Source organism: Dipodomys spectabilis, unplaced genomic scaffold (assembly GCF_019054845.1).
Source record: "Dipodomys spectabilis isolate Male_0828 unplaced genomic scaffold, ASM1905484v1 ptg000112l, whole genome shotgun sequence".
In the NCBI taxonomy this organism is placed as follows: Eukaryota; Metazoa; Chordata; class Mammalia; order Rodentia; family Heteromyidae; genus Dipodomys; species Dipodomys spectabilis.
The window spans coordinates 1,912,667-1,937,847 of NW_024870789.1; the positions used below are offsets into that span (position 1 = coordinate 1,912,667).

The following is a 25,181-nucleotide window of genomic DNA, read 5'->3' on the forward strand; positions in this document are numbered from 1 at the left end:
AACCAATTTTTTTTTTTGGTTGGTCATGGGGCTTGAACCCTGAGACAGGGTATTGTCCCTGAGCTCTTCAACTCAAAGCTAGTTCTCTACCACGTGAGCCACAGCACTACTTCTGGTTTTCTGGTGGTTAGCTGGAGATGACTCTCAGACTTCCCTGCCAGGGCAGGCTTTAAATCATAATCCTCAGATCTCAGCCTCCTGAGTAGCTAGGATTACAGCCATGAGCCACCGGCTCCAGTCTTCAAATTATAAATTGACATTTATAAATATGCATCCCGGAATCTAGCGAACACCTCGACTAACGTGCGTTGTCCTTCCGTGAGAGCAATAAACGTTAATGAAACCTGTTTGTGATCTTCCTATGTGGTGGGTGCGCTAAAGCAATGTGACGATGAAGGGTGACATTAGCCTCCTAACAATGAAGCACTTCTTAAGTGTCAGGAACTTGTTTTTGTTTTTTGGGTCCCCTGAACTCGGCCTGGGCGCTGGCCCTCAGCTCTTAAGCTCAAGGCTAGATAGCTCTACCACTTGAGAGCCTGAGCCCACAGCGCCACTAACGGCTTTTTTGTTTTTGCTTATGTGGTGCTGAGGAATTAAACCCAGGGCCTCATGCATGCAAGGCGCTCTCTACCACTCAGTCACCTTCCCAGCCCGTATCAGGAACTTTCATTCTGGGCTTGCCCAGCCCACAGTCGCCTGAAGGGGGTTTTGTGCGCATGCGTATAGTCATGTGGCTATTGTTTTGGGCTGTGCGCACGCGCAGTAGCAATGCAGGCTGGGTCTTCCGGAGGCGCGTGCGCGGGCTGCAGGGTCTGGCAGTCTGTCATGGGCTTCCTTTTGCTGCTCGCGCTTCTGTTCCCTCTTCAAGGCGGCCCGTGGCTCCAGCTAGGTCAGTGTCCGCCAGCGCCTCTGATTCCGGTGTGGTAGGAAGCGGAGGACCATGAGCCTCCGGAGGGACGGGAAGGTGACTCCTAGGGCCTGCGGGCCCGAGGCTCCTCGGTGTAGGGGCCGGCGGCCGGGCTGGGCCTTGCTGCGCCCGCCTGCGCCCCTACCTGGGCTCCCGGGTCTCAGGTCGGACCGTGAAAGTGGGAGCCAGCAAACTGTCGTATTGGGCCGGGAGGGCGGCTTGTGACCAGCTTTCCTGACCAGCCCGCTCGCCCAGAGCCAAAAGTGCATGCAGACATTAGACCTTACGTTCTGCATATTATTTATTTATGCATGCCAATTCGGGGTTTGAACTCTGAGCCTAGGTACTGCTCCTGAGCTTTTTTGCTCAAGGCTACTCTACCATTATAGCCACAGCTCAGCTCCACTTGGCTTTTGGTGATCAATTGGAGCCAAGAGTCTCATGGACTTTCCTGCCTGAACTGACTGACCCAGTATTCTCAGATGGTCTCAACCCCCTGTAATTTGAATTATAGATGTGAACCACCCTTGCCCAGTAAAAATCCTTTAATTTTTTATTGCATATTTACTTTTTCTTTTTTAATTTTTCAAATTTTTTAAATTTTTATTTTTTTCCTCTTTCTTTTTTTTCCCCCCAGGCCTGGGTGCTGTCCCTGAGCCTCTTTGTGCTCAAAGCTAGCACTCTACCTCTTGAGCCACAGCACCACTTCTGGCTTTTTTCTGAACAGTTTATTGGAAATAAGAGTGTCACGGACTTTCCTGCCTGAGCTGGCTTCAAAGTGTAATCCTCAGGTCTCAGCCTCTTGAGTAACTATGATGATAAGTATGAGCCACTGGTGCCCTGCTTTACTGCATATTTTCTTTTCTTTTTTTTTTTTTTGGGGGGGGGGTCTGGCCATGGGGCCTGAACTCTGGGCCTGGGCGCTGTCCCTCAGCTCTTCAGCTTAAGGCTAGCGCTCTACCACTTGAGCCACAGTGCCACTTCCGGCTTTTTTCTTTTTTGCTAATGTGCTGAGGAATCGAACTCAGGGCCTCATGCATGCAAGGCAAGCACTCTACCGCTGAGCCACCTTCCCAGCCCTTTACTGCATATTTTCTGAGTCATTCAAACAGCAACTTAATAAAAGATCTGAGAGTTGGGAAGTTGGCTCAGTGGTAGAGTGCTTGCCTCTCATGCATGAGGCCCTGGGTTCCATTCCTCAGCACCACATAAGCAGAAAAAAGCCAGAGGTAGCACTGTGGCTCAAGTGGTAGGGCACTAGCCTTAAGCTGAAGAGCTGAGGGACAGCGCCCAGACCCAGAGTTCAGCCCCCAGGACCAACCAAAAAAAAAAAGGATCTGATTAGTTACTTGCTGATAATCATTGTACTAGTACTAGTACTAGGTCCACACTGAACTGACAATAAACATGGAACATGGAGCCTAGGCACAGTGGTATACACTTTAGTCCCAGGACTTGGGAAGCTGAGACAAGAAGATCACTTGAGCCTATTAGTTGTAAACCAGCCTGGGAAAATCAGTGAGACCTCACCAATTTACATGCATGCACATGCTGGTAAGTGTTCAACAGAACAAGCAGAGAAACAGCGTGAACAGAAGCATGAGTAGGAAGTGCTAATGTGTTTGAAGTTATAGTTATGGAATTTATCTAGCTGGGGTAAAGGGTTCGATGGAAGGACAAAGATGAAAGAAAACCTTCCATATGCTCATTTCAAACATAATTTTTTTTTTTGGTCCAGTCATGGGGCCTGAACATCTGGGCCTGGACGCTGTCCCTCAGCTCTTCAGCTCAAGGCTAGTGCTCTACCACTTGAGCCACAGCACCACTTCCAGTTTTTTTCTTTTTTGCTTATGTGGTGCTGAGGAATCGAACCCAGGGCCTCAGGCATGCAAGGCAAGTGCTCTACCACTGAGCCATCTTTCCAGCCCATAATTTTTTCTTTTTCCTGTCTTGGAACTTGATCTCAGAGCCGGGGTACTGTCCTTGAGCCTCTCTGTGCTCAAGGCTAGCGCTCTACCACTTGAGATGCAGCGCCACTTCTGGCTTTTTTTTATGTTTATGTGGTACCAAGGAATCGAACTCAGGTCTTCATGCATGCTAGGCAAGCACTCTACCACTAAGCCACATTTCCAGCCCCCAAACATAAATTTAATTCATACAGAAGCCTGTAAAATAGATGTTACCCCCCATTTTATAGTAAAAAAAAAAAACTGGATTACATGGGGGCTGGGAAGGTGGCTCAGTGGTAAGAGTGCTTGCCTTGCATGCCTGAGGCCCTGGGTTCGATTCCCAGCACCACATAAGCAAAAAGAAAAAAGCCGGAAGTGGCGCTCTGGCTCAAGTGGTAGAGCGCTAGCCTTGAGCTGAAGAGCTGAGGGACAGCGCTCAGGCCCAGAGTTCAAGCCCCACGACCAGAATCAAAAAAAAAAAAACTGGATTACAGATTAATTTGTCTCAGATTTGCCAGCAAATTAAGTGGCAAGACAAGAACTTATAGTTAAAATGTTAAGGCTCGCCGCCGGCCACTGGTGGCTCATGCCTGTAATCCTAGCCAGGATCTCAGGAGGCTGAGATCTGAGGATCATGGTTCAAAGCCAGCCCAGGCAGGAAAGACCATAAGACTCCTATCTCCAATAAACCACCAGAAAACCGGAAGTGGCACTGTAGCTCAAGTGGTAAAGCACTCGCCTTGAGCTGAAGAGCTGAGGGACAGCACCTAGGCCCAGAGTTCAAGATCCATGACCGACCAAAAAAAAAAAAAAAAATTTAAGGCTCTCTGGGAATGTGGTTTAGGGTAGATGGCATGAAGCCATAGGTTCAGTTCCTCAGTACCACATAAGCAGAAAAGGCCAGAAGTGGCACTGTGGCTTAAGTGGTAGAGCACTAGCCTTGAGCTGAAGAGCTGAGGGACAGCACCCATGCCCAGAGTTCAGGCCCACTACCAGAAAAAAAAAAGAAGCAGCAGCAGCGTAGGGACAGTGCCCAGGCCCTGAGTTAAAGCCCCAGGACTGGCAAAATTAACTTTAAGGCTCTATGTTTTGTGATATCCTGAGTATTATATACAATCCACATATAACACTGTCATTGATATCTATATACAATATACCTATGTATATATATATATATATATATTTTTTTTTTTTTTTTTGTCGGTCGTGGGGCTTGAACTCTGGGCCTAGGCGCTGTCCCTCAGCTCTTCAGCTCAAGGCGAGTGCTCTACCACTTGAGCTACAGCGCCACTTCAGGTTTTCTGGTGGTTTATTGGAGATAAGAGTCTCACGGTCTCTCCTGCCCGGGCTGGCTTTGAACCGCGATCCTCAGATCTCAGCCTCCTGAGTAGCTAGGATTACAGGCGTGAGCCACCAGCGCCCGGCTACCTATGTATATATTGAATATATACCTACGTGTATATCCATGTACGTAAGTTATTTGTAACTCCTTTTCTCAGGAAATGCACAGACCACTAGCATGGTCCAGCTGCCTGGTGGGAGATTCCTGATGGGAACAGATGCTCCAGATGGCAGAGATGGTGAAGGGCCTGCCCGGGAAGTAACAGTTAAACCCTTTGCTATCGACCTATTTCCTGTCACCAATAAAGATTTCAGGTACAGCAGGTTTTTTTTTTTGTTTTGTTTCAAACTGGGGGCATAGAGGCTCTTGCTGGTCTTCCTCCCTAATATCTAAAAAGAATCCACCTACCACCCATCAGACCGCATGGTTTCAGGCCAGCCCTGGCACAGAAGTCCATAAGACTAGGGCTGGGAAGGTGGCTCAGTGGTAGAGCGCTTGCCTTGCATGCATGAGGCCCTGGGTTCGATTCCTCAGCACCACATAAGCAAAAAGAAAAAAGTCGGAAGTGGCGATGTGGCTCAAGTGGTAGAGCGCTAGCCTTGAGCTGAAGAGCTGAGGGACAGCGCCCAGGCCATGTTCAGGCCCCACGACCGGACCCAAAAAAAAAAAAAATCCACAAGACTGTCTCCATGGAGTGGCATGCTTCTGTGATCTCCAAAATAACAGGAAGCCCAAAACAGGTAGTTCACGTCTCAGGTATTTTCAAGGAGCAAGACTGTTTCTCAAATAGCCAATGAGCCAGGCACCAGTGACTCATGCCTATAAACCTAGATACTCAGGAGGTTGAGATCTGAGGAACACAGTTCAAAGCCAGCCTGGGCAGGGAAGTGTGTGAGACTCTTAGCTCCAATTAACCAACAGAAAACCGGAAGTAGTGCTGCAGCTCAAGTGGTAGAGTACCCAGGCCCAGCTTTCAAGACCTGACCCCCCGCCCCCCCAAAAAAAAGCCAATGAAAAGCAGAGCAACAGCTCTGTGTTATAGTGCCAGGCTACCAAAAGTGATAGCCCTAAGTTCAAACTAGTAGTTAAAGAAAAACAATACTTCCCAAGTGGATTTTGATGGTCTCTTTTACTTATCATTTAAATTTATTTTCTTGTAAAGATGCTGTATAGAGAGGTTACAGTTACATCAGTAAGGTAGTGAGTACATTTCTTGATGGACATTGTTACCCCCCTCCTTTATTTTTCTCCCACTATCCCTTCCCTCCCCTACTTCTACCACTCTCCCCCACCAAAGTTATAAGGTTCATTTCCAACATAGTCTCTTGTGAGTATCATAGTTGCAGTGGGTCATCCTGTGTCCTTGTTTCAGCATTTTGTTATTCCCCTTCCCCTCCCCTAATTAGATAAATGTATATACAAGATGCAAGGTACCAAAGTTAAATACAGTGACAACAGGGATATACCATAGGAGGAAGAACATACAAAAAAAACAAAGACGGACTGGGAAGGTGATAGAGTGGAAGTGGTAGAGTTCTTGTCTTGCATGCATGAGGTCCTGGGTTCGATTCCTAGCACCACATAAGCAAAAAAAAAGCCGGAAGTAGTGCTGTGGCTCAAGTGGTAGAGCACTAGCCTTGAGCTGAAGAGCTGAGGGACAGTGCCCAGGCCCAGAGTTCAGGCCCCATGACCACCACCAACAACAAAAAAAGAAACAAAGGAAAAAAATCACATAGTACATTAAAAACAAAACAAAAAAAAACCTGTGTGTCCATATTTTGGGGTTCATTTTACTTAGCATCATCTTATATGGTTATATATACATAGCTTTTGAGCTTTTCTGCTCATCAGATAAGATTATCCTAGACATATACTAATTACTGCAAATAAGAGAAATCATGGGAATAATATTTCTTTGGGTCTGGCTTACTTCACTTAATATGATTTTTCCAAGTTTTTCCATTTCCTAACAAATGGGTGATGTCATTCTTTCTGATGGAAGCATAGAACTCCATTGCGTGTGTGCGCGTGTGTGTGTGTGTGTGTGTGTGTGTGTGTGTGTGTGTGTGTATTTTCTTGATCCATTTATCTACTGAGGGGCATCTGGGTTGGTTCCATATCTTAGCTATGGTGAATAATTCTGCAATAAACATCGTTGTGTTGGTAGCTTTATTATGGCCTTGTTTGATGATCTCTTGATTGTTCCTTCCAGAATGATAAAGTCTGCTTTGCCAAGTATGAATGTGTTTTCCTTTAAGCAAATGAAGAAACATTTTATGTATTGGGTTTGCATTTCTGAAAAAAAAATTAGGTCAGTTGCTGGTGGCTCTTGCTTGTAATCCTACCTACTCAGAAGGCTGAGATCTGAGGATTGTGGTTCAAAACCAGCGCAGGCAGGAAAGTCTGTGTAACTCATCTCCAAGTAACCACCAGAAAACCAGAAGTAATGTTGTGGCTCTTAAGTAGCAGAGCACCAGCCTTGAGCAGAACTCAAGGATAGCACCCAGGCCAGCCCTGAGTTCAAGCCCCACAGCTAATATATATATATTTTTCACCATGCTGAAAATGTTTAAATAATATTGTGATCATATATTTATAATATATTAAATATAAAAATATTTGTAATTGGTTCATGCCTGTAATCCTAGCTGCTCAGAGTCTGAGATCTGAGGATCATTATTCAAAGCCAGTCCAGACGAAAGTCCATGAGACTCTTATCTCCAATTAAACACCAAAAAGCACCAGAAGTAGAGCGCTAGCCTTGAGCTGAAGAGCTGAGGGACAGTGCCCAGGCCCACAGTTCAAGCCCCATGACCAGCAAAAAAAAGAAAAGAAAAGAAAAGAGAGAAAAAGAAAAAAAGAACAATCTGGGCATGGTGTCTTATATGTAATCCCAGCTATGAAGGAGCTATTGGTAGAAGAATCTCATTCTGAGGCTTGATCCAGGCAAAACTGTAGGAACCTATCTGAAAACGATAGCAAAAAAAGGGCTGGGGATGTGGCTCAAGTGGTAGAGGACCTGCCTAGCAAGTCCAAGGCTGAGTTCAAACTCCAGTACTGAAGAGAGAAAGAGAAAGATCAGCTTCGCAATTTAGGGAATAAAGATGTCTAGACTTGGAAAATTACATATACAAATAAGAAGATGTTGGGTTTTTTTGGTTTTTGTTTTCTGTGTTTTGATTTGGGGGGTCTTTTTTGTCAGTTGTGGGTCTTTAACTATGGGCGTAGGCGCTGTCCCTGAACTCCAGCTCAAGGCAAGTGCTCTACCACTTAAGCCACAGCATCACTTCAGGTCTTCTGGTGGTTAACTGGAGATAAGCCAGCCCAGGCTGGCTTTGAACCACGATCCTCAGATCTCGGTCTCCTGAGTAGCTAGGGTTACAAGTAAGATCCACTGGAAAATGTTTTAAAAGAATGAAACTTACTGTGTAAATTGCTTATATCCAAATTCAAAAGAAAGTGTAAAGTATAAGCCATGCTTCCCAGCTAACTCCTTGGAGTTCCAGAACCAGACATGGCTTCCCAGGAAAGAGTATCCACTCTTCTGGAGGAGGAGACAGGGACAGAGCCTGGAATCTGGTCAGCTGAATCAAGTGAAAGAGATATCTCTTTTCAGGGAGTTTGTCAGGGAGAAGAAGTACCGGACAGAGGCTGAGGCATTTGGGTGGAGCTTTGTCTTTGAGGACTTCGTCTCCAGTGAACTGAGAAACAAAGCAAACCAGCAGATGCAGGTGAGACCCTAGCTGTACAGCTGAGGGTCTGGAAGTGGGGCCAGGCCAAACACTCCTGAGCCAGGGTGGAGAAGTGTTCCTGAGGTTGTGGAGAGAGGGACCCGAGGCAGGCCTCCCTGTAAGTCAGGGGAATACTGTACTCACTAACCACAGAGACCCTTGAGATGGTCCTTGTGTAAAGAGACCTTGCGTTGGTCCTTGTGTAGAGAGACCCCTGAGCAGGTTGTTGTGTAGACACCCTGAGCTCGTCCTTGTATTAAAAGACCCTGAGCTTGTCCTTGTGTCTTAGCTGGTCCTTGTGTAGAAACCCTGAGCTTTGGGGGGAAGATGGGAAGGGATGGGAAGGGGAAACAAAAGAGGAGGCTACAATGCTTGATAAGAAATGTACTCATTGTCTTGCCCATGTAACCCCTCTGTACAGTATTTTCACAATAAAAAAAAAAAGAAAGAAAGAAACCCTGAGCTTGTCCTTGCATGGACAGACCCATATGAAACTTCAAGAGAATTTTTTTTTCTGGTCCTGGGGCTTGAACTCTGGGCCTGGGCACTGTGTCCGAGCCTCTTTTTCCTCAAGTCTAGCACTTTACTTCTTGAGCCACCGTGCTACTTCTGGCTTTTTCTGAGTAGTTCATTGGAGATAAACTCTCCTGGACTTTTCTGTTTAGGCTTACCTTGACCCTCAAGCCTTAGATTTCAGCTTCCTAAGTAGCTAGGATTACAGGTGTGAGCCACCAGGATCCACTCAACCTCTCAAAGCAAGGTGTGGTTGGCCACACCTGTAATCTCAGCATTTGGGAGGCTGAGGCAGGAAGATCAAAAGATCGAGACCAGCCAGCCATAGCAAGATCCTGTCACAGAAAAAGCAAATAAGACAAGAACAGAAAAGTGGTGTGTGTGTGGGGGGGGGGGGATCAAGAGCAAAACCATGTCTCAGTCGCATTCCGCTAGTAAGGTGGCAAGCTGTCATGAAAGACGTGCAGTCACAGCCCATTCTTTGGGGTAAGTGTGTGGCTGAAAGAGGGAGGAACTCTGTTAGTCTCAGGTCCTATGCTCATTCATCCTGCTTCTTATCTGCAGTCTGTTCTCTGGTGGCTTCCAGTGGAAAAGGCTTTCTGGAGGCAGGTAAGTGCTGCTTTTCTCTACCTTCTCTCCACCCCTGCTGATTCTGTCGGTGCATCTTGCTTCCCCAACTCCCCCCCCCCCACACACACACACACACCTATCCTAGAGCACCAAGTTTGAGGAGATGACAGGGGCACCTGCTTCCTCTGTCCAAATTCTTTTCCTTGTTGTCCATCCCATTTTCCCCTTCAGGATCTTGCATGGTCTCTTTCTAACCCCGACGTTGCTCACTCACTAACTTCCTTGCTCTTTCTAGGGGTAAAAGCTGAGTTCAGGCGCCCACACCTAGTCCTCTTAGATTCCCATGAGATCCCAGAGAGAACCGGTCTCACTTCCTCCTGGCTGTCAGCCTGCAGGTCCCGGCTCAGGCATCCGAGAGAGGCAGGAGCTGCCGGTGGTGCATGTGAGCTGGAACGACGCTCATGCGTACTGTGCGTGGCGGGGAAAGAGGCTGCCCACCGAAGAGGAGTGGGAGTTCGCTGCCCGAGGGGGCTTAAAGGGTATACAGATGCTCAGTATCTCCCATTATTCTTCTCCCATCTTTCAGTGCATATGGTCCTTGAAGCGTGGGAAGAGGCCTGGTTCCTGGAATAGGAGGATCCATTGTTTCATTGTTTCATTTCTAGACCATTCAAACCAATACATCTGAATTTACAAAAGTGAATACCTGGAGCCCGTGGAGTGATACATATCTGTAATCCCAGCACTTGGGAGGCTTAGGCAGGAAGATCTAGAGTTCAAGGCTGACTTGACCTACATAGTGAATTCTAGGCCAGCCTGGATTAAAATAAATAACTGGAAAAATGGAATGAAAAACAGACATTTTTATTATTGGAGAGTCCATGGCTAATTTATTGAAATTACATTTCAATGTAATTAGGAAAAGAATTATCAAAATTACACATTTTCCCCCATAGGGGCATAGATTACTATAAAGGATCACTGTTTGCTTGAAAACTGGCATTCTGCAACCCTAGCTACAGAAACTCATCAGGATGGACGCAGTTTCCCACACTGAACACCTACTTACTGAGCAACCCCGATAGATCAGTACTCAGTTTGTTTTTTTTTGTTTTTGTGCAGTTCTGGGACTTGAACTCAGGTGCTAGTGCTGTACCACGAACCACAACTGCACTTCTGCCTTTTGGGAGGATAATTGGAGATAAGAGTCCACGGACTTTCCTGCCAGGCTGGCTTTGAACTGTGATCCTCAGATCTCAGTCTCCTGAGCATCTAGGATTACAGGAACCAGCCTCCAGCTCCCCGCTAACTTTTTTTTGAGGGGGTGTCGTGGGGCTTGAACTCTGGGCCTGGGAGCTGACCTCAGCTCTGCAGCACAAGGCGAGCACTCTACCACTTTGAGCCACAGCACCACTTCCTGTTTTCTGGTGGTTAATTGAAGATAGAGTCTCATGGACTTTCCTGCCCAGGATGGCTTTGAATTGCCATTCTCAGCTCTCAGCTGCCTGAGTAGCTAGGATTATGGCATGAGCCACCAGTGCCCGGCTAACTCTGTTTCTTTTGGAAGGCTTCACTAACTCTTTGCCTCTCTCTCTTCTGTCTCCTAACTCTCATCAGGTCAGGTATATCCATGGGGGAACAGCTTCCAGCCAAACCGCACCAACCTGTGGCAGGTAAGACCTGCCCTGAGCCTCTCATGGACTGAGTTAGGCCACCGCAGGAGCCAGAGGGCTTTGTCTTCTGTTGGAACTCAGCTCAAAGAACTGGAAGGACTAAAGAAAACAGGTCATTGGGGTGGTGGCTTCACTGAGCCATTTGAAAGTGGAAGGAAGGTCACTCTGGGAACAGCTGGTGTAGGTAGGAAGAGCTTTGTGTGTTCAGTGGGGTCAGGGTACAGGGAAGTGAGGGCTTGGTGGAGGCACGTTATGAAGGGCCTAGCATGCAGGACTCCTGCATGCCAGACAATGATGCTCCTGCATGCTAGACCATGAGTACACCCCCAGCTCCACAGCAAATGCAAATTGTTGCTAACTTGTACTGGACCTAAGGAAGTAGAACGGCAGTGGTGATGAAGAGTCAGAACTTTCAGGAGTCTTAGGTGGAAATGGATCAAGAGAGGTGTGTCTGAAAAGATGTGTGGGATTTAGTAATTAATCAAATGTGCAATACAGAACTAAGTTGGACTTAAGTATGAGTCCAAGCTTGGACTACAAGCTGCTACTGTAATCCAGAATAGATGGTCAGGAGGAGGACAGAACTAGGTCCATTTCATATATATGCTCAGACAAATGTTGATGCAGAAGGGCTTATGACATAGCCCAGTGATAGACACCTTCTTTGCTTGTACAAGACTCTGGGTGCATTCCTTAATACTTACCAAAAGTGAATATACTGATTTGTTTTCTGTTGCTATTACAAAATGCCTGAGGCTGAACACTTCAGGTCAGTTTTGGAGATTGAAATCTAAGACCATGCGGCTGCTTCTGTTCAGCCACTGGACAGAGACCCTTACACCTACTATACACATCACTCAAGGTCAAATAGATCACAACTCCTGCCCCATGCTCTTCCCCTCCCCAGAGCCTGGTGGGCAGCCAGGAACCCTTCTTGGGGCAGCAGATAAACACTTTTGCTTTAATTCCTCCCATCAGGGAACATTCCCCAAAGGTGACAAGGCAGAAGATGGCTTCCATGGGCTGTCTCCAGTGAATGCGTTCCCCCCACAGAATGACTATGGTAAGAGTTCCGATCCAGCCGGGCGCTGGTGACTCCCTTCTGTAATCCTAGCTACTCAAGAGGCTGAGACCTGAAGATCACAGTTCAAAGCCAGCCTACGCAGAAAAGTCCATGAGACTCTTAATCTCTTTTAACCACCAGAAAACCAAAAAGTAGTATTATGGCTCAAGGTGATAGAGCACTAGCCTTGAGCAAAAGGAACTCAGAGACAGTACCAGGGCCCTAAATTTTAAGCCCCATGACCCACACACAGAAGAGTTCTCATCCCTCCCTGCCTGCCTAAGAGGAAGTTGAGGGGAGTGTTGTCCTTCCTCACCACCAATGTTGCCCTGGGGCCTTTGGGAGGGCGCTGCTTGAAGCCTGGGACTGACCCACTCTGCCTTGCCATAGGGCTCTATGACCTCATGGGCAATGTGTGGGAGTGGACTGCTTCAATGTACCCGGCTGCCAACCAGGACATGCGAGTCCTCCGGGGCGCATCCTGGATTGACACAGCGGATGGTTCTGCCAATCATCAGGCCCGGGTCACCACCAGGTGAGGGTGCATCCCAGGGGACCTCAAAATACCAGCCTGTGTCATGAGCCCCTGGAGCTCACGGAGCACCAGATGGGTGTGGGTGCTGCTGCTGCTCCAGCCTCCCTGCAGCACCCATCTGCTTGCTTCGCCCTGCTTTTCTTCTGACCCCCACCTTCCTTCTGCTTTGCACGTAGCCTTCCGGCTGTACTGGCACCCATGCCCCTTCTCCCTCTCCGTTCTGTACCCTTCTTTTTTTGCCCTGTCTCCCTGCTGCATTCTGCTTCCACCAGAAGAGGTGCAGGCTTGTGTGCACCATGAAGTAAAAGGGGTTGTGTTGACCTGGAGCTTTTCCTGCCCTCTTGCTCCGTGGAGCACACTGTGTTTGGCACACTGGCTGTGCGGACTTTCCCTCCCATCCTTATTATACTTGGGTTGGGGTGGGAGGAATGACCACACCAATAGGTCATAGCCAGTGGTCCTGGACTTGCCAGCTCTTCAAACTGGTGGGCACTCACACACACAAACAAGAATCATTTATGACTTTGTCTTACAGTCAAGAATAAAAAGGCTCAGGATGGTGGGGGCCTGCTCACTTTACACAATCAGTCAGGGCTGACACCTGAATGGTGGGATTCCTGCATCCAGAGCCCTTTTAGGACTTTTCCCACATTGTGCTTTCTGCACCTCCTCTCCCAGGATTCCTTGAAGCACCGGTGGCAGCATGGTGCTGGGGTCACCTGGGAGCAGAACTGGCCTTTCCCTCAGCTCCCTCTTGTGCAGAAGCAGGTCCTGGGTTTCCACTGATCTGCCCCACCACGGAAGCTGTGTTTGGCCTTGGGCAAGGGTCTGAGTATTTCTGACACCTGCTTCTGAGTCTACAAAATGATGAAACCCTGCCTTCCAGAGAAGCTGGGAAGTAGCCAACAAAGAAACAGCTGGGAGATTCATTTGGGAAGTGTGAAGCGCTGCCTAGTACCCTGCTATTCTTCTTTGCCGTCGCCGACAGGCTTTGTGGACTGAGCCACTCTCTAAATTATGAATGGTACAAGTTTTCAGTAACAACTAAAGTCTCCTCCAATGCAGTCCTTCTGGGCTGCTTCCCCACTCTGTCCCAAGGTCTTCTTCATCATTCTCTCCTTAGTTCATCACAGGCCTGTCAAGTTAGGCAGAAGAAAAGTTGTATAACCTCTTTTTTTTTTTTTTTGTCGGTCATGGGACTTGAACTCTGGGCCTGGGCACTGTCCCTCAGCTCTTCAGCTCAAGGCTAGTGCTCTACCCCTTGAGCCACAGCTCCACTTCCAGTTTTCTGGTGGTTAGTTGGAGATAAGAGTCTCACAGACTTCCCTGCCTGAGCTGGCTTTTAACCATGATCCTCAGATCTCAGCCTCCTGAGTAGCTAGGGTTACAGGTGTGAGCCACTGGTGCCCAGTTAAAAGTTGTGTAACTTTTCTCAACCAATGTCTATTTTCTCTCCCTTTCTCTGTTGGCAGAATGGGCAACACTCCAGATTCAGCCTCAGACAACCTTGGCTTCCGCTGTGCTTCCAGTGTAAGTCGACCACCCCGGGAACTGTGAGCAGCCATCCAGACTGGCCACTTCCCTCGGGCCTTATTCCTCAGAGCATGCCCCAACCATGCTCCAAATGCAGCCAAACTGTGTCCCTCAGTTCAGCCTGAAGGGCTGGGTCTGGGATGCCCTCCTCTCTCCCTTCCCCATACTCAAGGGCCCATCACATTGACTGGGCTGGGTGCTGGGCACTGGATGTTTCTCGTTTACAAGAACCACCTGGGGACCAAATGCTGACAATTGGAACAGTGTTTCTTAAATAAATAATTCTGTCTCCTCCCCTTTCCTTGTCTGATTCTGAAACTGACGCTGTCCTCCGCTGCTTTCTGTTCTCCCCACAAGCTACTGTGGAAGGAAAATGCTTCCTTCCAGATATACAGAACTTTGGGCCTCTTGCCTCACTCTAAGCATGCAGTGGTCTGGGCCCTTTAAGCAGTGTCTTTAATGTTGTGGGAGTCATCAAGGAGACAACACTCCAGAGAGACAAATGTCTGGCTCCTCTTGGTTCATTATATGGGGCTGGTATCTCCAAAAGCATCTCATATCCGCCTGCTTTGCAGAGGTCCTTGACCCTCAGCCTGATGACACAAAGGGGCCCCCAGAGAGCCAGCCCTCAGAGGGGAGGCTGAGCTGCAGTTCTCAGGCCCCTCTGCCGCCCTGCCCGGCCCTATTTCTCATTCTGTGCCACCTGAGGAGCCTAAGAGGTCTGTGGGAGGCTGGCCTTCGGGAGGTTCTGTTTCCAAGGGCCTCCCGCCTGCCACCCTCAGTAGTCCTCCTCCTCAGCCAGGGACAGCAGCACGGCCTTGGGCGTATTCTCGAAGAGGGCAGCCCGGTTCTGCTGCTGCCCCTTCTTCACCCAATGGCCATAGATACGGAAAGCATAGGCATCGATGAGGCGGCGCAGCGGCCGCAGGGCATAGGGGTCTCGGATGACGATCTCCCTGGTCACTGGCTTCACGCGGCGGTACTGGTAGTAGATCCTCACAGAGGCCAGCACAGTCAGACAGATCACCTGCGGGACCAACAGACACATCACTTGACAGATCACCTTCAGGGATCAGGACACAGCGCCCTGCTGCCAGCCTCACCCCCCTAGCACAGGGAAGTGGGAGAGCATGGAGGCCCTGAGGCTTGTGCCAGGGTCTTGACAGCACCCCCCCCCCCCCCCCCACACACACACACACACACACACGACAGGCAGGGACTTCTCTGCGACTACAGGAAGCAAAGCTGTAATTATCCTGGGGAAGAGAGGAAGGACAGGTGTGGGAGGCTGATTCTTGGATGCCTGGACTTCAGGAGCCTACTGCAAGTCGCTGCTGGGCCATGGACACCTTGAACTTGTCCCTAGGGTGAAGAAGCTTCTGGTACCTTGAATTTGCCTCTGGGGCTGAAATGACGTACTTCCTCCACCACATACTGCTGGAAGAAAGGGTGTGCCAGGGCCTCTTCTGCTGTACAGCGCTTCTGGGGCTGCACCACCAAGAAGCGAGACACCTGTGAGAAGAGACGGGGGCCTGAGGTTGCCATGACAGGGAGCCCTCAACTGAGGAAGCAGCCTTCCGCCAAGGCAGGGAGCCCTCCTCTGCCCTTGGGCTGGGATTCCCAGCTTGAGCCCAGGGGAGCCAGTAGGCCCAGCCCCTCACCAAATCCTTCACTGTGTCTGAGTAGTCATCCCATTCTGGTGAGCCAAACTGGTAGTTGCCACTCATGATCAGCCTCAGCATCAGCATCTGCTTCCGGTGCCAGAAGGGCGGGGAGCCAGCCAGCAGAGTGTACATGATGACACCCGTGCTCCACCTGGAGTGTGGGAGCCAACTGTCACCCAGCCTTGCTGGGCAGGGGAAGGCAGAAGGGACCAGCTGCAGCTCCTCACTTGCCCAGCCCATCGCTGCAGCCTTGGGGCCATCACTCCTCCCCAGATACTCACAAGTCCACCTCCTTCCCGTAGCCTGGGTGGTCATCGTTCATGGAGCACTCGATGATTTCAGGGGCCAGGTAATTGGGAGTCCCACAGACCTCTGTGGAAACAGAGTACGAATCTTTGCACAGAAGGGCAAGGGCAGGAAGCACTTTGGAGAAGGATCAGCAGTGGTGTGGGCCCTGGACTCTTAACACTAACCATGGCTCATGGAGCCCACTTACTGCTTCCTTGGTCCATTGTAGTCATTTGGCCTGGAACTTGAGCAGGGGGAACCTGGCTCAGTTCAGTCCAGGGAAGAGGGTGCCCTAGCCCCTGAAATAGTAGGATTTTTGGTGGTGGTGGTGGTGGTCGTAGGACCTGAATTCTGGGGGCCTGGACACTGTCCCTGAGCTCTTCAGCTCAAGGCTAGTGCTCTACCACTTGAGCCACCATGCCACTTCCGTTTTTTTCTGTTTATGTGGTGCTGAGGAATCAAATTCAGGGCCTCATGCATGCAAGGCAAGCACTCTACCACTGAGCCACCCAGCCCCTGAAATAGTAGGATTTTTATGTGGAGTGCATGGGGTGGGTAAGTTGGGACAAAATCTAATCTCTTGGGAGAACAGACTGGAAGTCTTAGCCCCTGACATGACCCTCAGCCGCAGTGCCAGACCTCGTAGCTTCTCTCCTGGTGCCAGCTGGCAGGAAAAGCCGAAGTCTGTGAGCTTGATGTTCATATCGTCATCCAGGAGGATGTTTTCGGGCTTGAGATCCCGGTGTACAATGTTGAGTTTGTGTAAAGTACTGATCACCTCCAGCAGGGCTCTCATGATTTTTCTAAGGTGGACAAATATATGTTATTCTGCATTGTTGGGTAGATAAAGTTTTTCTTTTTGTCTTTTTTTTTTTCTTTGCAAAGTCCTGGAGCTTGAACTCAGGGTCTGGACACTGTTCCTGAGCTTCTTTTGCACAAGGCTAGCACTCTACAACTTGAGTCATAATGCCACTTCTGCCTTTTTGTTTATGTGGTACTGAGAAATTGAACCCAGGGCTTCATGCATGCTAGGCAAGCACTCTACCACTAAGTCACATTCCCAGCTCCTTGTCTTTTTTCTTCTTTTAACTGGTCCTGGGGCTTGAACCTGGGGCCTAGGCCCTGTCCCTGAGCCTCTTTGTGCTGAAGGCTAAAGCTCTACCACTTGAGCCACAGTGCCACTTCTGGTTTTCTAGTGGTTTATTGGAGATAAGAATCTCAGGGATTTTCTTGCTCAGGCTGGCTTTGAACTACAAACCTCAGGTCTCAGCCTCCTGAGTAGCTAGGATTACAGGCATAAGCCACTAGCACCTGGCTTCACTTTTAGCCTTTTCTGAGTAGTTTATTGGAAATAAAAGTCTCATGGACTTTTCTGACTGGCTTCGAACCATGATCCTTATATCTCAGCCTCCTCAGTAGCTAAGATTACAGGCATGAGCCACCAGCACACAGCTTCTTTTTGTCTTTTTTTTTTTGGGGGGGGGGTCCAGTCGTGGGGCCTGAACTCTGGGCCTGGGCGCTGTCCCTCAGCTCTTCAGCTCAAGGCTAGTGCTCTACCACTTGAGCCACAGTGCCACTTTCGGCTTTTTTCTTTTTGCTTATGTGGTGCTGAGGAATGGAACCCAGGGCCTCAGGCATGCAAGGCAAGCGCTCTACCACTGAGCCACCTTCCCAGCCCCTGTTTTTGTCTTTTTAATCAGGGTCTCTCTATGTATATGTAGCCTAGCCTGACCTGAACTCACAATGAAGCCGAGGCTGATCTTGAACTAGAGGCCCTCCTGCCTCTGTCTCTCAGGTGCAGAAATTGCAGGTGTGTACTACTATGTCCAAACTAGCTTTAAGTTTCTTAGTTGGCATTATTGAGCAAGATAAAAAGAGTACAAAAGAGAATGAGTGTGCCTCCACACACCACACTTTTACTCTGCAGGTTCAAGCAGACTAAAGCCCACATTCCAGCAAGTAAGGGAGAGCCAGGACAAACTGCAACTGTCTGAATGGAGCCAGGGAAGGAGGGAGGCTGCTGAGACCAATGCACACCAGGCCTCTTCCAGTCCTTATACCTGTGGCCTTAGGACTTGGAAAGGTAGTGAAGAGGGTAAAGAGACCCTCACCTGGTTTCCCGCTCACTCAAGGTGACCTTCTCAGTGAGGTAGTCAAAAAGCTCCCCTTTCTTCATCCTGTGGGAACAGAGGGATTATAAGTAAGTTAGTTCAAGACCCCCCCCTTCCTTCCCCTGCTCCCACAGAGCTGTCTCCCATCCTCATCTTACAGAGACAACTCCTTATAAAAAGCCCAAGCCGGGCGCTGGTGGCTCACGCCTGTAATCCAAGCTACTCAGGAGGCTGAGATCTGAGGATCGCGGTTCAAAGCCAGCCCGGGCAGGAGAGACTGTGAGACTCCTATCTCCAATAAACCACCAGAAAACCGGAAGTGGCGCTGTAGCTCAAGTGGTAGAGCGCTCGCCTTGAGCTGAAGAGCTGAGGGACAGCGCCCAGGCCCAGAGTTCAAGCCCCACGACCGACAAAAAAAATAAATAAATAAAAATAAAAAGCCCAAGACTGGAAGAGGAAGCACATAGATAAAGTTTGGTCTGGGAAGAACTGCAAGAAAGGAAAAGTAGGCTGTAGAGGAGGGATGTGCACAAGTGTGGGAGATCTGATATCATGTAGCAAGATGCCCAAGGCCTCGGGAGAGGGGGAGGTGCCCCACAGCCTCTGGCCCAGGGCCCCAGACACAGATCAGAAGGATTCAGCTATCTGGTTTTTTTTTTTCCCCAGGAAACAGAATTAGCATACAAGTAAAGCAAAATTTGCTAAAAATTGCAGTTCAGTCAGGCTCCAGTGGCTCATGCCTGTAATCCTAGCTATTCAGAAGGGTGAAATCTGAGAATCACGGTTCAAAACCAGCCTAGGCAGACAAACCCAGAGACTCATACCTCCAATTATTTGGAGGTAATTACCTCCAGACAAAAAGCTGGAACTGAAGCCTGGCTCAAGTGGAAAGCATGCCAGCCATGAGCAAAAAAGCCAAGTGAGCATTTTAGGCTCTGAGTTTGATCCCCTTTTTTTCTGTCTCTGCTCTGTCTGTTTGTCTGTCTGTCTGTCTGCCTGCCTGCCTGCCTGTCTGCCTGTCTGTCTGTCTCTCTCTCTCTCTCTCTCTCTCTCTCTTACACACACACACACACACACACATGCATATACACATGCACACAGCACACATTACAGTTGAATTTTTGGTCTGATCTGATATTTTTGTTTTGGTGATACTAGGGTTTGAACTCAGTGACTTTGCTCTACCATTTGAACCGCATCTTCATCCTCAGCCCTTTGTTTTTATTTGAAACAGGGTCTCCAGAGTCTCACTGCCTGGCCAGTTCAGTTTTCTTACCTTTTGGGGAGGATCTAGAATGAGGTATCTGCTGCACACATCCTCTGGAGGGCTTCTCAGGACAGCAGTAAAAATAGCAACCCAAGCAACCTCTTCAAAGGTTAAAGACATTTGAGTATTTGATCTGCCCACTAAAGTTGTACAGGATGGAGCCATGTGACTGCGCAGGGTAGGGACAGTTGTAGCTGGGCAAATCTACAGGGTTCTTAGGAGAATATACCTTGGTTAAATAGAGAAAGGTATATCCAGCCTCCTCTCACTTTCTCCAGGGAAAGCAGAGATTCCCAGGGTAAACCAGGAAGGAAATGAATAGAGAAACAAGATCTATGGTGTCACACTGTAGAAAAGCAAGAAAACCCTAGCCTTGGCAGGCCTGGGGAGGAAAGACTATCTGAAGACACAGCCTAGATTTATAGAGGTAATTTTTTTTTCTCTATAAGGTAATGGGGATCAAACCCAGGAGCTTGCACATACAAGTGGTCTACCACTGAGCTACAGCCCTAGCCTCCAGTTTTTATCATTTTACTTCATTTGAAAGATACTAGGAGAACTTCAAATTAGCAGCAGTAGTAAAGATTTGCCAGTGAACGCCCAGATCTGTGCAAGGCTCTTCAGAAGACTCCTGCCATATGTCCCAAAGTCAGCAATACAGCTACTATGTGAGATATTTCAACACTACAAAATTTACTTGAGGGGCTAGGAATGTGGCCTAGTGGTAGAGGACTTGCCTAGCATGGGTTCAATTCCTCAGTACCACATAAACAGAAAAGGCTGGAAGTGGTGTTGTGGCTCAGTGGTAGAATGCTAGCCTTGAGCAAAAGCAGCTCAGGGACAGTGCCCAGGCTCTGAGTTCAAGCCCTAGGACTGGCAAAAAAAATCTACTTGAATAATCCAGTTCTTAAACAAGCCAGGATGTGAGGAAGAACCAAGACAAGGCTGGGAATGTGGCTTAGTGGTAGAGTGCTTGCTAACCATGCATAATGCCCTGGGTTCGATTCCTCAGTACCAAATAAACAGAAAAAGCTAGAGGTGGAGCTGTGGCACAGAATGGCTCAGGGACAGAGCCCAGGCCCTGCATTCAAGCCCCAAGACTGGCAAAAAAAAAAACTAAATCAAACCAAAGGCAATGGTTATGTCACCATAAACATTTGTGTTCTGTTCTGTGATAAGAGCTCAGTGCAGTACAGGAACGAGGAGCTAAGGAATCTCCTTTCCTGGGAACCTTTTCTACCAGATGGTTAGGCGTGGAGCATACAGTTTCCACAGCGCCTTGTCTAGCTCACACTTGACACTTTGTGTCAAGAGATTATCGCCCTCACTTATCCTGTCAGTGCAAAAGCAGGGTGACAATATTAGTCTTTGAACCACATCATAGATGCAACTCTTTTTCTCCTCCCCTCCCCTCCCCTCCCCTCCCCTCTCTCCCCTCCCCTCCCCTCCCCTCTCTCCCCTCCCCTCCACTCCTATCCTGTCCTGTCCTGTCCTCTCCTCTCCTCTCCTTTCCTTTCCTTTCCTTTCCTTCCTTCCTTCTTCCTTCCTTCCTTCCTTCCTTTTTGCCAGTCCTAAGGTTTATGAAGTCAGGACCAGGCCTGGGCACTGTCCCTGAGCTTCTTTTTTTTTTTTTTGGCAGCTGTGGGTCTGAACTCTGGGCCTGGGCACTGTCCCTCAGCTCTTCAGCTCAAGGCTAGTGCTCTACCAGTTGAGCCACAACGCCACTTCTGGCTTTTTCTGTGTATATGGTGCTGAGGAATTGAACCCAGGGCCTCATGCATGCAAGGCAAGCGCTCTACCACTGAGCCACCTTCCCAGCTGTCCCTGAGCTTCTTTTGCTCAAGGCTACCACTCTTCTACTTGAGCCACAACACCACTTCCAGCTTTTTCTGTTTATGTGGTACTGAGGAATCAAACCTAGGGCTTCTTGCATGCTAGGCAAACACTCTACCACTGAGCCCTTTTTGTTTCTTTCATCTGTACTGTAGATTGAACTCAGGGCCCTACACTTGCTAGGCAGGTACTCTACTACTTGAACCACATCACTAATCCTTTTGTTTTTAGTTTGTGTTTCATATGAGGTCTTACACCATGATCCCCTTACCCCTGCCAGTGTGGGCCAACACACTCAACCCTACACGCAACTTCTACCACCTACCTTTCTCCTAGACACTGTTGGCCTCTTTTCGTCCATGTTTCCCCCTTACAATAGTCCCCAGACAGCCAATAGCATCTTTGTAAGTAAATAGCTCAGTGGTAGATCCCCATTGCTCTCCATGCCCAGCCCTCCAAATGCCTTTCCATGCCAAGAAATTCCAGCCGTTCCTGCTCACAGATACTGGCTTCCATCCTCAAACTTACTTCTCTCCCTGAATCCTTGCAGAGCCATGATCATAGCAAGCTATTGGCCATAGGGCTCTTTGGCTCCAAACTTCCAGATCCAGGCCTTTGCTTTGGTTCCTCCCTCGCTTTAGCCAGGCCTCTGCTTCTGCACTGCCTGGAAAGCCTTCCTTGAACACTCTGTCTTTTAAAAAAAGCCTGTAGGCCGGGCACTGGTGGCTCGTGCTTGTAATCCTAGCTACTCAGGAGGCTGAGATCTGAGGATCGCAGTTCAAAGCCAGCCCGAGCAGAAAAGTCCATGAGACGCTTATCACCAATAAACCACTCGAAAACCGGAAGTGATGCTGTGGCTCAAGTGGTAGAGCACTCGCCTTGAGCTGAAGAGCTGAGGGACAGCGCCCAAGCCCAGAGCTCAAGCCCCACAACCGACAAAAAAAAAAAAGTCTGTAATTTCAGCTATTTGGGAGGCTGAGGCCAGACAGGCAAAGTTAGCAGCCCCTATCTCAAAACACAAAACACTAACAAAAGGGCTAGGGGCATGGCCCAAATGGTAAAGCATTTGTGGGAACAAGACACTGGACTGCAAAAGCAAATAAATGAGATAAAATGTCCTTGCTCTTGAGAGTCCCTCATTCTACTTTACAAATATGCTTGGGTATATGTCTAGGACTTTATTCTTTTCATTGCTGTGTCCTCGGTGCTTAGAATAAATATTGAGGACCTCACCACCATCACCCACCACTGCAGTCAAGAACGACTAATTACTAGCATGAATCTTGCGCTAGCTACTGTGCCATTATTTTACCCATAATACTGATGAGAAAAACAATACTTAAGTTAGGGGGAATGCAAGTTCCTGGCCAGCCTGGGCTACATAGCAAGACTCTTGTCTCTAGAAGAAGAAAGCAAAGAACAAAAAAAGAGAATACAAATAATCCAACTCAAAAGTGTGAGTGTAGGTTTCAAAACTTGGCAGCCTGATGGACTTGTCCACCTAAAGCATTTGTGACCCTCTTTATCCTCAGTGGAGGCCAGAGTAGTGGATCAGAGAAGGAAGGCCCAGGCCATGCTGGCTGCGGGTTGGGTACTTACAAGTCAAACACCAAGAAGAAGAAACTGTTGGTCTCATAAGTGTCCTTCAGCTGTACTGAAATGGAAATGGCTGGCTTGTCTCAAGGAGCAGAGAGTCCTGGGTAGAGGCAGCTAGGGCACAGGGACAAGCGAGCTAATTTCTAAAGCTGGGGGTTGGGAACAGAAAGTGCTCAAAGAAAACCAACCAGGAGTGTGGGTGGGCCTGAGGACTTCCCACTCCCCCCCCCTCTAACCCCCCCCCCCCCAGTCCATCTGTGGTCCCTTCCCTCTGAGCAGGGAAATGGAGTGGTAACTTCCAGCCTCCAGGACGGGCCAGCAGATCACAGAGTGCAGGACACTTGGGGTGAGTCCAGTTGACTTTCCAGGGATGCTGGGCATTTGCACCCCCAGTGGGTTATTGGAACAGAATCAGGACCCTGTTGTGGTCGGTAGCCATCACTCACTGATGTTGGGGTGTCCAGAGACTTTTCTCAGGATGTCCACCTCCTTCAGGGTGGCTTCCCGCAGCTCCTTCACCTCCTCTGAGCTGAAGCTGCCGCCACCCGTGACATCAATGATCTTCACCGCATACTCCTGGCAGGTGGGCTTGTGGATGCAGCGCCGGACCACACTGCTAACTCCTCTGGGGATACAAAGCACACATAGCCATTGGGACCCCCACCCCAAAGGGGGTCCCAGAGCAGACCCCCAGCAGAGGTGTTCTGACCATGGGATGGGTAATGAAGGCACAGAGTTCCAGGCGGCTTGCCCCGACCTCAGGAGTGACAAGCCTGGTATTCTGTGCTCTCAGTAACAGGAAGGAAACTGTAAACTCCCAGCACACCTTCCCTCCCACCTCTGTCCACCCCCCCCCCCCCCCGCCCCCTACACCTCAACCCAAACCTGAACAAGCCTGGGGGCTTTAGCTGGATCTCTTAATTTCTCTCCTTGTCCAAGCACCACTCTAAATGGGGCAGGGTGAGGGGAAATGGGACCCGTGTGGGGCTGGCTCTGGCCTGCAGACATCAGTGGAGAAGCCCAGGTGTTACCTGCCCAGGATCTCCTTGGGCTCATAGTTCTCATAGAAGCCCTGAGTAGAATGAGAGCCAGGTAGCGCCTCGTCCCGGGTCATGCTCAGCAAAACTGGTGTGACTGAAGGACTCTGGGAAGGGAGAGAAAGACACTGTCAGTCCCTGACCCGGGAGATAGGGCATGCTCCTAAAGGGCTCAAACTGTTTCTTGCTCATCTTCACAGTTTCTAGCATGGGCTGGTCCAGAGTGAATGTTTGAAATAAATGTTAGGGAACTAAAAAAATTCAGCCAATCAATTGGTAGAGCACTAGCCTTGAGCTGAAGAGCTCAGGGACAGCACCCAGGCCGAGTTTAGGCCCCATGACCAATAACAACAAAAAAAATTCAGCCAATTTTGGCTTCCTAGCCCTTTCTGGCCCCCAGTGATGGCCACCGTCCCTCCGATGGCTCTCCTCCCCTGGCTGCCTGGAGCTTTGCACCCAGCCCGGCTTGCATCTTCCCAGATTGGATAGTCGTAAGACCCCCAAGACATCTTTTAGTCCTTACTGTCCCCAATGGGGCCAGCAGATGGTGAGCCAGGTCCAGCTCAGGCCCAGGGCTGGGGCAGGAGATGGGGCCCCAAGGATCACTGTAAGTAGGCCAGCACAGTCTTGCTCCTAGAATACATCAGAAACTGTAGAGGCTTAAGTTAAAGTGAGCTTTCTATTCCACTCTGAGACTAAGATGGCCCTGCTTTCTACATCTGTAGGAAAGATGAGAAATTTTGTGATTTTATGATCCTAATATCCCAGTCCCAAGACTTTTTTTTTTCCTTTTTGCTAGTCCTGGGCTTGAATTCAGGGCCTGGGCTCTGTCCCTGAGCCTCTCTGTGCTCAAGGCTAGCGCTCTACCACTTGAGCCACAGCATCACTTCTGGCTTTTTCTATGTATATGGTACACTGAGGAATCGAACCCAGGGCTTCATGCATGCTAAGCACTCTATCACTAAGCCACATTCCCAGCCCCAAGCCTCTTTGTTTCAACCCAAACAGCTGAAAACAGCCTCCCTTCCAGGACATGCTTCCTGCTCATCTTGCTCTGTTTTCTCTTTCTGTCCATATGCAGGACTCTCTTCCTCCGTCCTCCCCTCCTTCTCCCCCTGAATCTCTCCCTCCCTCCTTCTCCCTTCTCCCTCCCTACCTCCTTTGCTGATCACTGTGGTAGCTGTTTTGTGGGATAGAGAAATGGGCTGGGTGAGTCTGAATTTTGGTACCAGCATCTGGCACCACTTGCCAGTGTATGCTGTCATCTGTCCATTACAGTGTCATTTTCTCTTGAACCTATGTCCTAGCTTCTTCTGCTCTCTGTGCCCAGGGCAGGCATGCAGCAAATGCTGCCTCCTAGATGTGAGTCAATGGTTGGGAAGGTAAGCTTTTGGGCCTGGCTTTGGTGGGCAGCATGTTTCAGGTCTTACCTAACAAGCCCTGCCTGGTTCTGTTGAGTGTGGTGAGCAGGATGGAACTGGTATAGGCAAACCTGGAGGGAGAGGAGCTGAGCTGGCTAACAGAGGCTGCTATGAGGGAACTGAACTCCCACAGACTCAGGATTTCATG

General features: G+C 49.1%; 2 protein-coding genes across 3 annotated transcripts; one reads left to right on the forward strand and one right to left on the reverse strand.

The window, feature by feature from the left end:
* Positions 1–781: 781 nt before the first annotated feature.
* Sumf2 (sulfatase modifying factor 2) lies at positions 782–14,112 on the forward strand. Of its 2 annotated transcripts, XM_042688046.1 has the most exons (9): positions 782–889; positions 4,356–4,512; positions 7,815–7,929; positions 9,007–9,051; positions 9,401–9,551; positions 10,630–10,685; positions 11,664–11,748; positions 12,139–12,283; positions 13,756–14,112. In XM_042688046.1, the coding sequence occupies exons 1-9, from the start codon at positions 826–828 to the stop codon at positions 13,838–13,840; spliced, it is 903 nt and encodes a 300-aa protein (XP_042543980.1). In that variant the 5' UTR covers positions 782–825; the 3' UTR covers positions 13,841–14,112. The 2 variants fall into 2 exon arrangements, with proteins under 2 accessions (XP_042543980.1, XP_042543981.1); XM_042688047.1 differs by lacking the exon at positions 12,139–12,283.
* A 466-nt stretch (positions 14,113–14,578) lies between these two features.
* Positions 14,579–23,694, reverse strand: Phkg1 (phosphorylase kinase catalytic subunit gamma 1). Its single transcript, XM_042688143.1, has 9 exons — positions 23,607–23,694; positions 23,022–23,200; positions 22,579–22,633; positions 17,880–17,945; positions 16,408–16,571; positions 15,762–15,852; positions 15,478–15,631; positions 15,203–15,328; positions 14,579–14,843 (listed from the first exon to the last, which is right to left on the reverse strand). The coding sequence occupies exons 1-9, from the start codon at positions 23,687–23,689 to the stop codon at positions 14,595–14,597; spliced, it is 1,167 nt and encodes a 388-aa protein (XP_042544077.1). The 5' UTR covers positions 23,690–23,694; the 3' UTR covers positions 14,579–14,594.
* Between the last annotated feature and the right edge of the window lie 1,487 nt (positions 23,695–25,181).

Bases quoted from the DNA above. Each gene is read 5' to 3' on its own strand.
- Sumf2 (XM_042688046.1), top strand. From the start codon at position 826: ATGGGCTTCCTTTTGCTGCTCGCGCTTCTGTTCCCTCTTCAAGGCGGC. The intron at 7,930-9,006 runs GTGAGACCCTAG...TCTTATCTGCAG, and splicing joins AAGCAAACCAGCAGATGCAG to TCTGTTCTCTGGTGGCTTCC. The intron at 11,749-12,138 runs GTAAGAGTTCCG...GCCTTGCCATAG, and splicing joins CCCCCCACAGAATGACTATG to GGCTCTATGACCTCATGGGC.
- Phkg1 (XM_042688143.1), bottom strand. From the start codon at position 23,689: ATGACCCGGGACGAGGCGCTACCTGGCTCTCATTCTACTCAGGGCTTC. The intron at 22,634-23,021 runs GTGAGTGATGGC...TTTCCATTTCAG, and splicing joins CTCTGGACACCCCAACATCA to TACAGCTGAAGGACACTTAT. The intron at 16,572-17,879 runs GTGAGGGTCTCT...TGTCCACCTTAG, and splicing joins TTGAGTGAGCGGGAAACCAG to AAAAATCATGAGAGCCCTGC.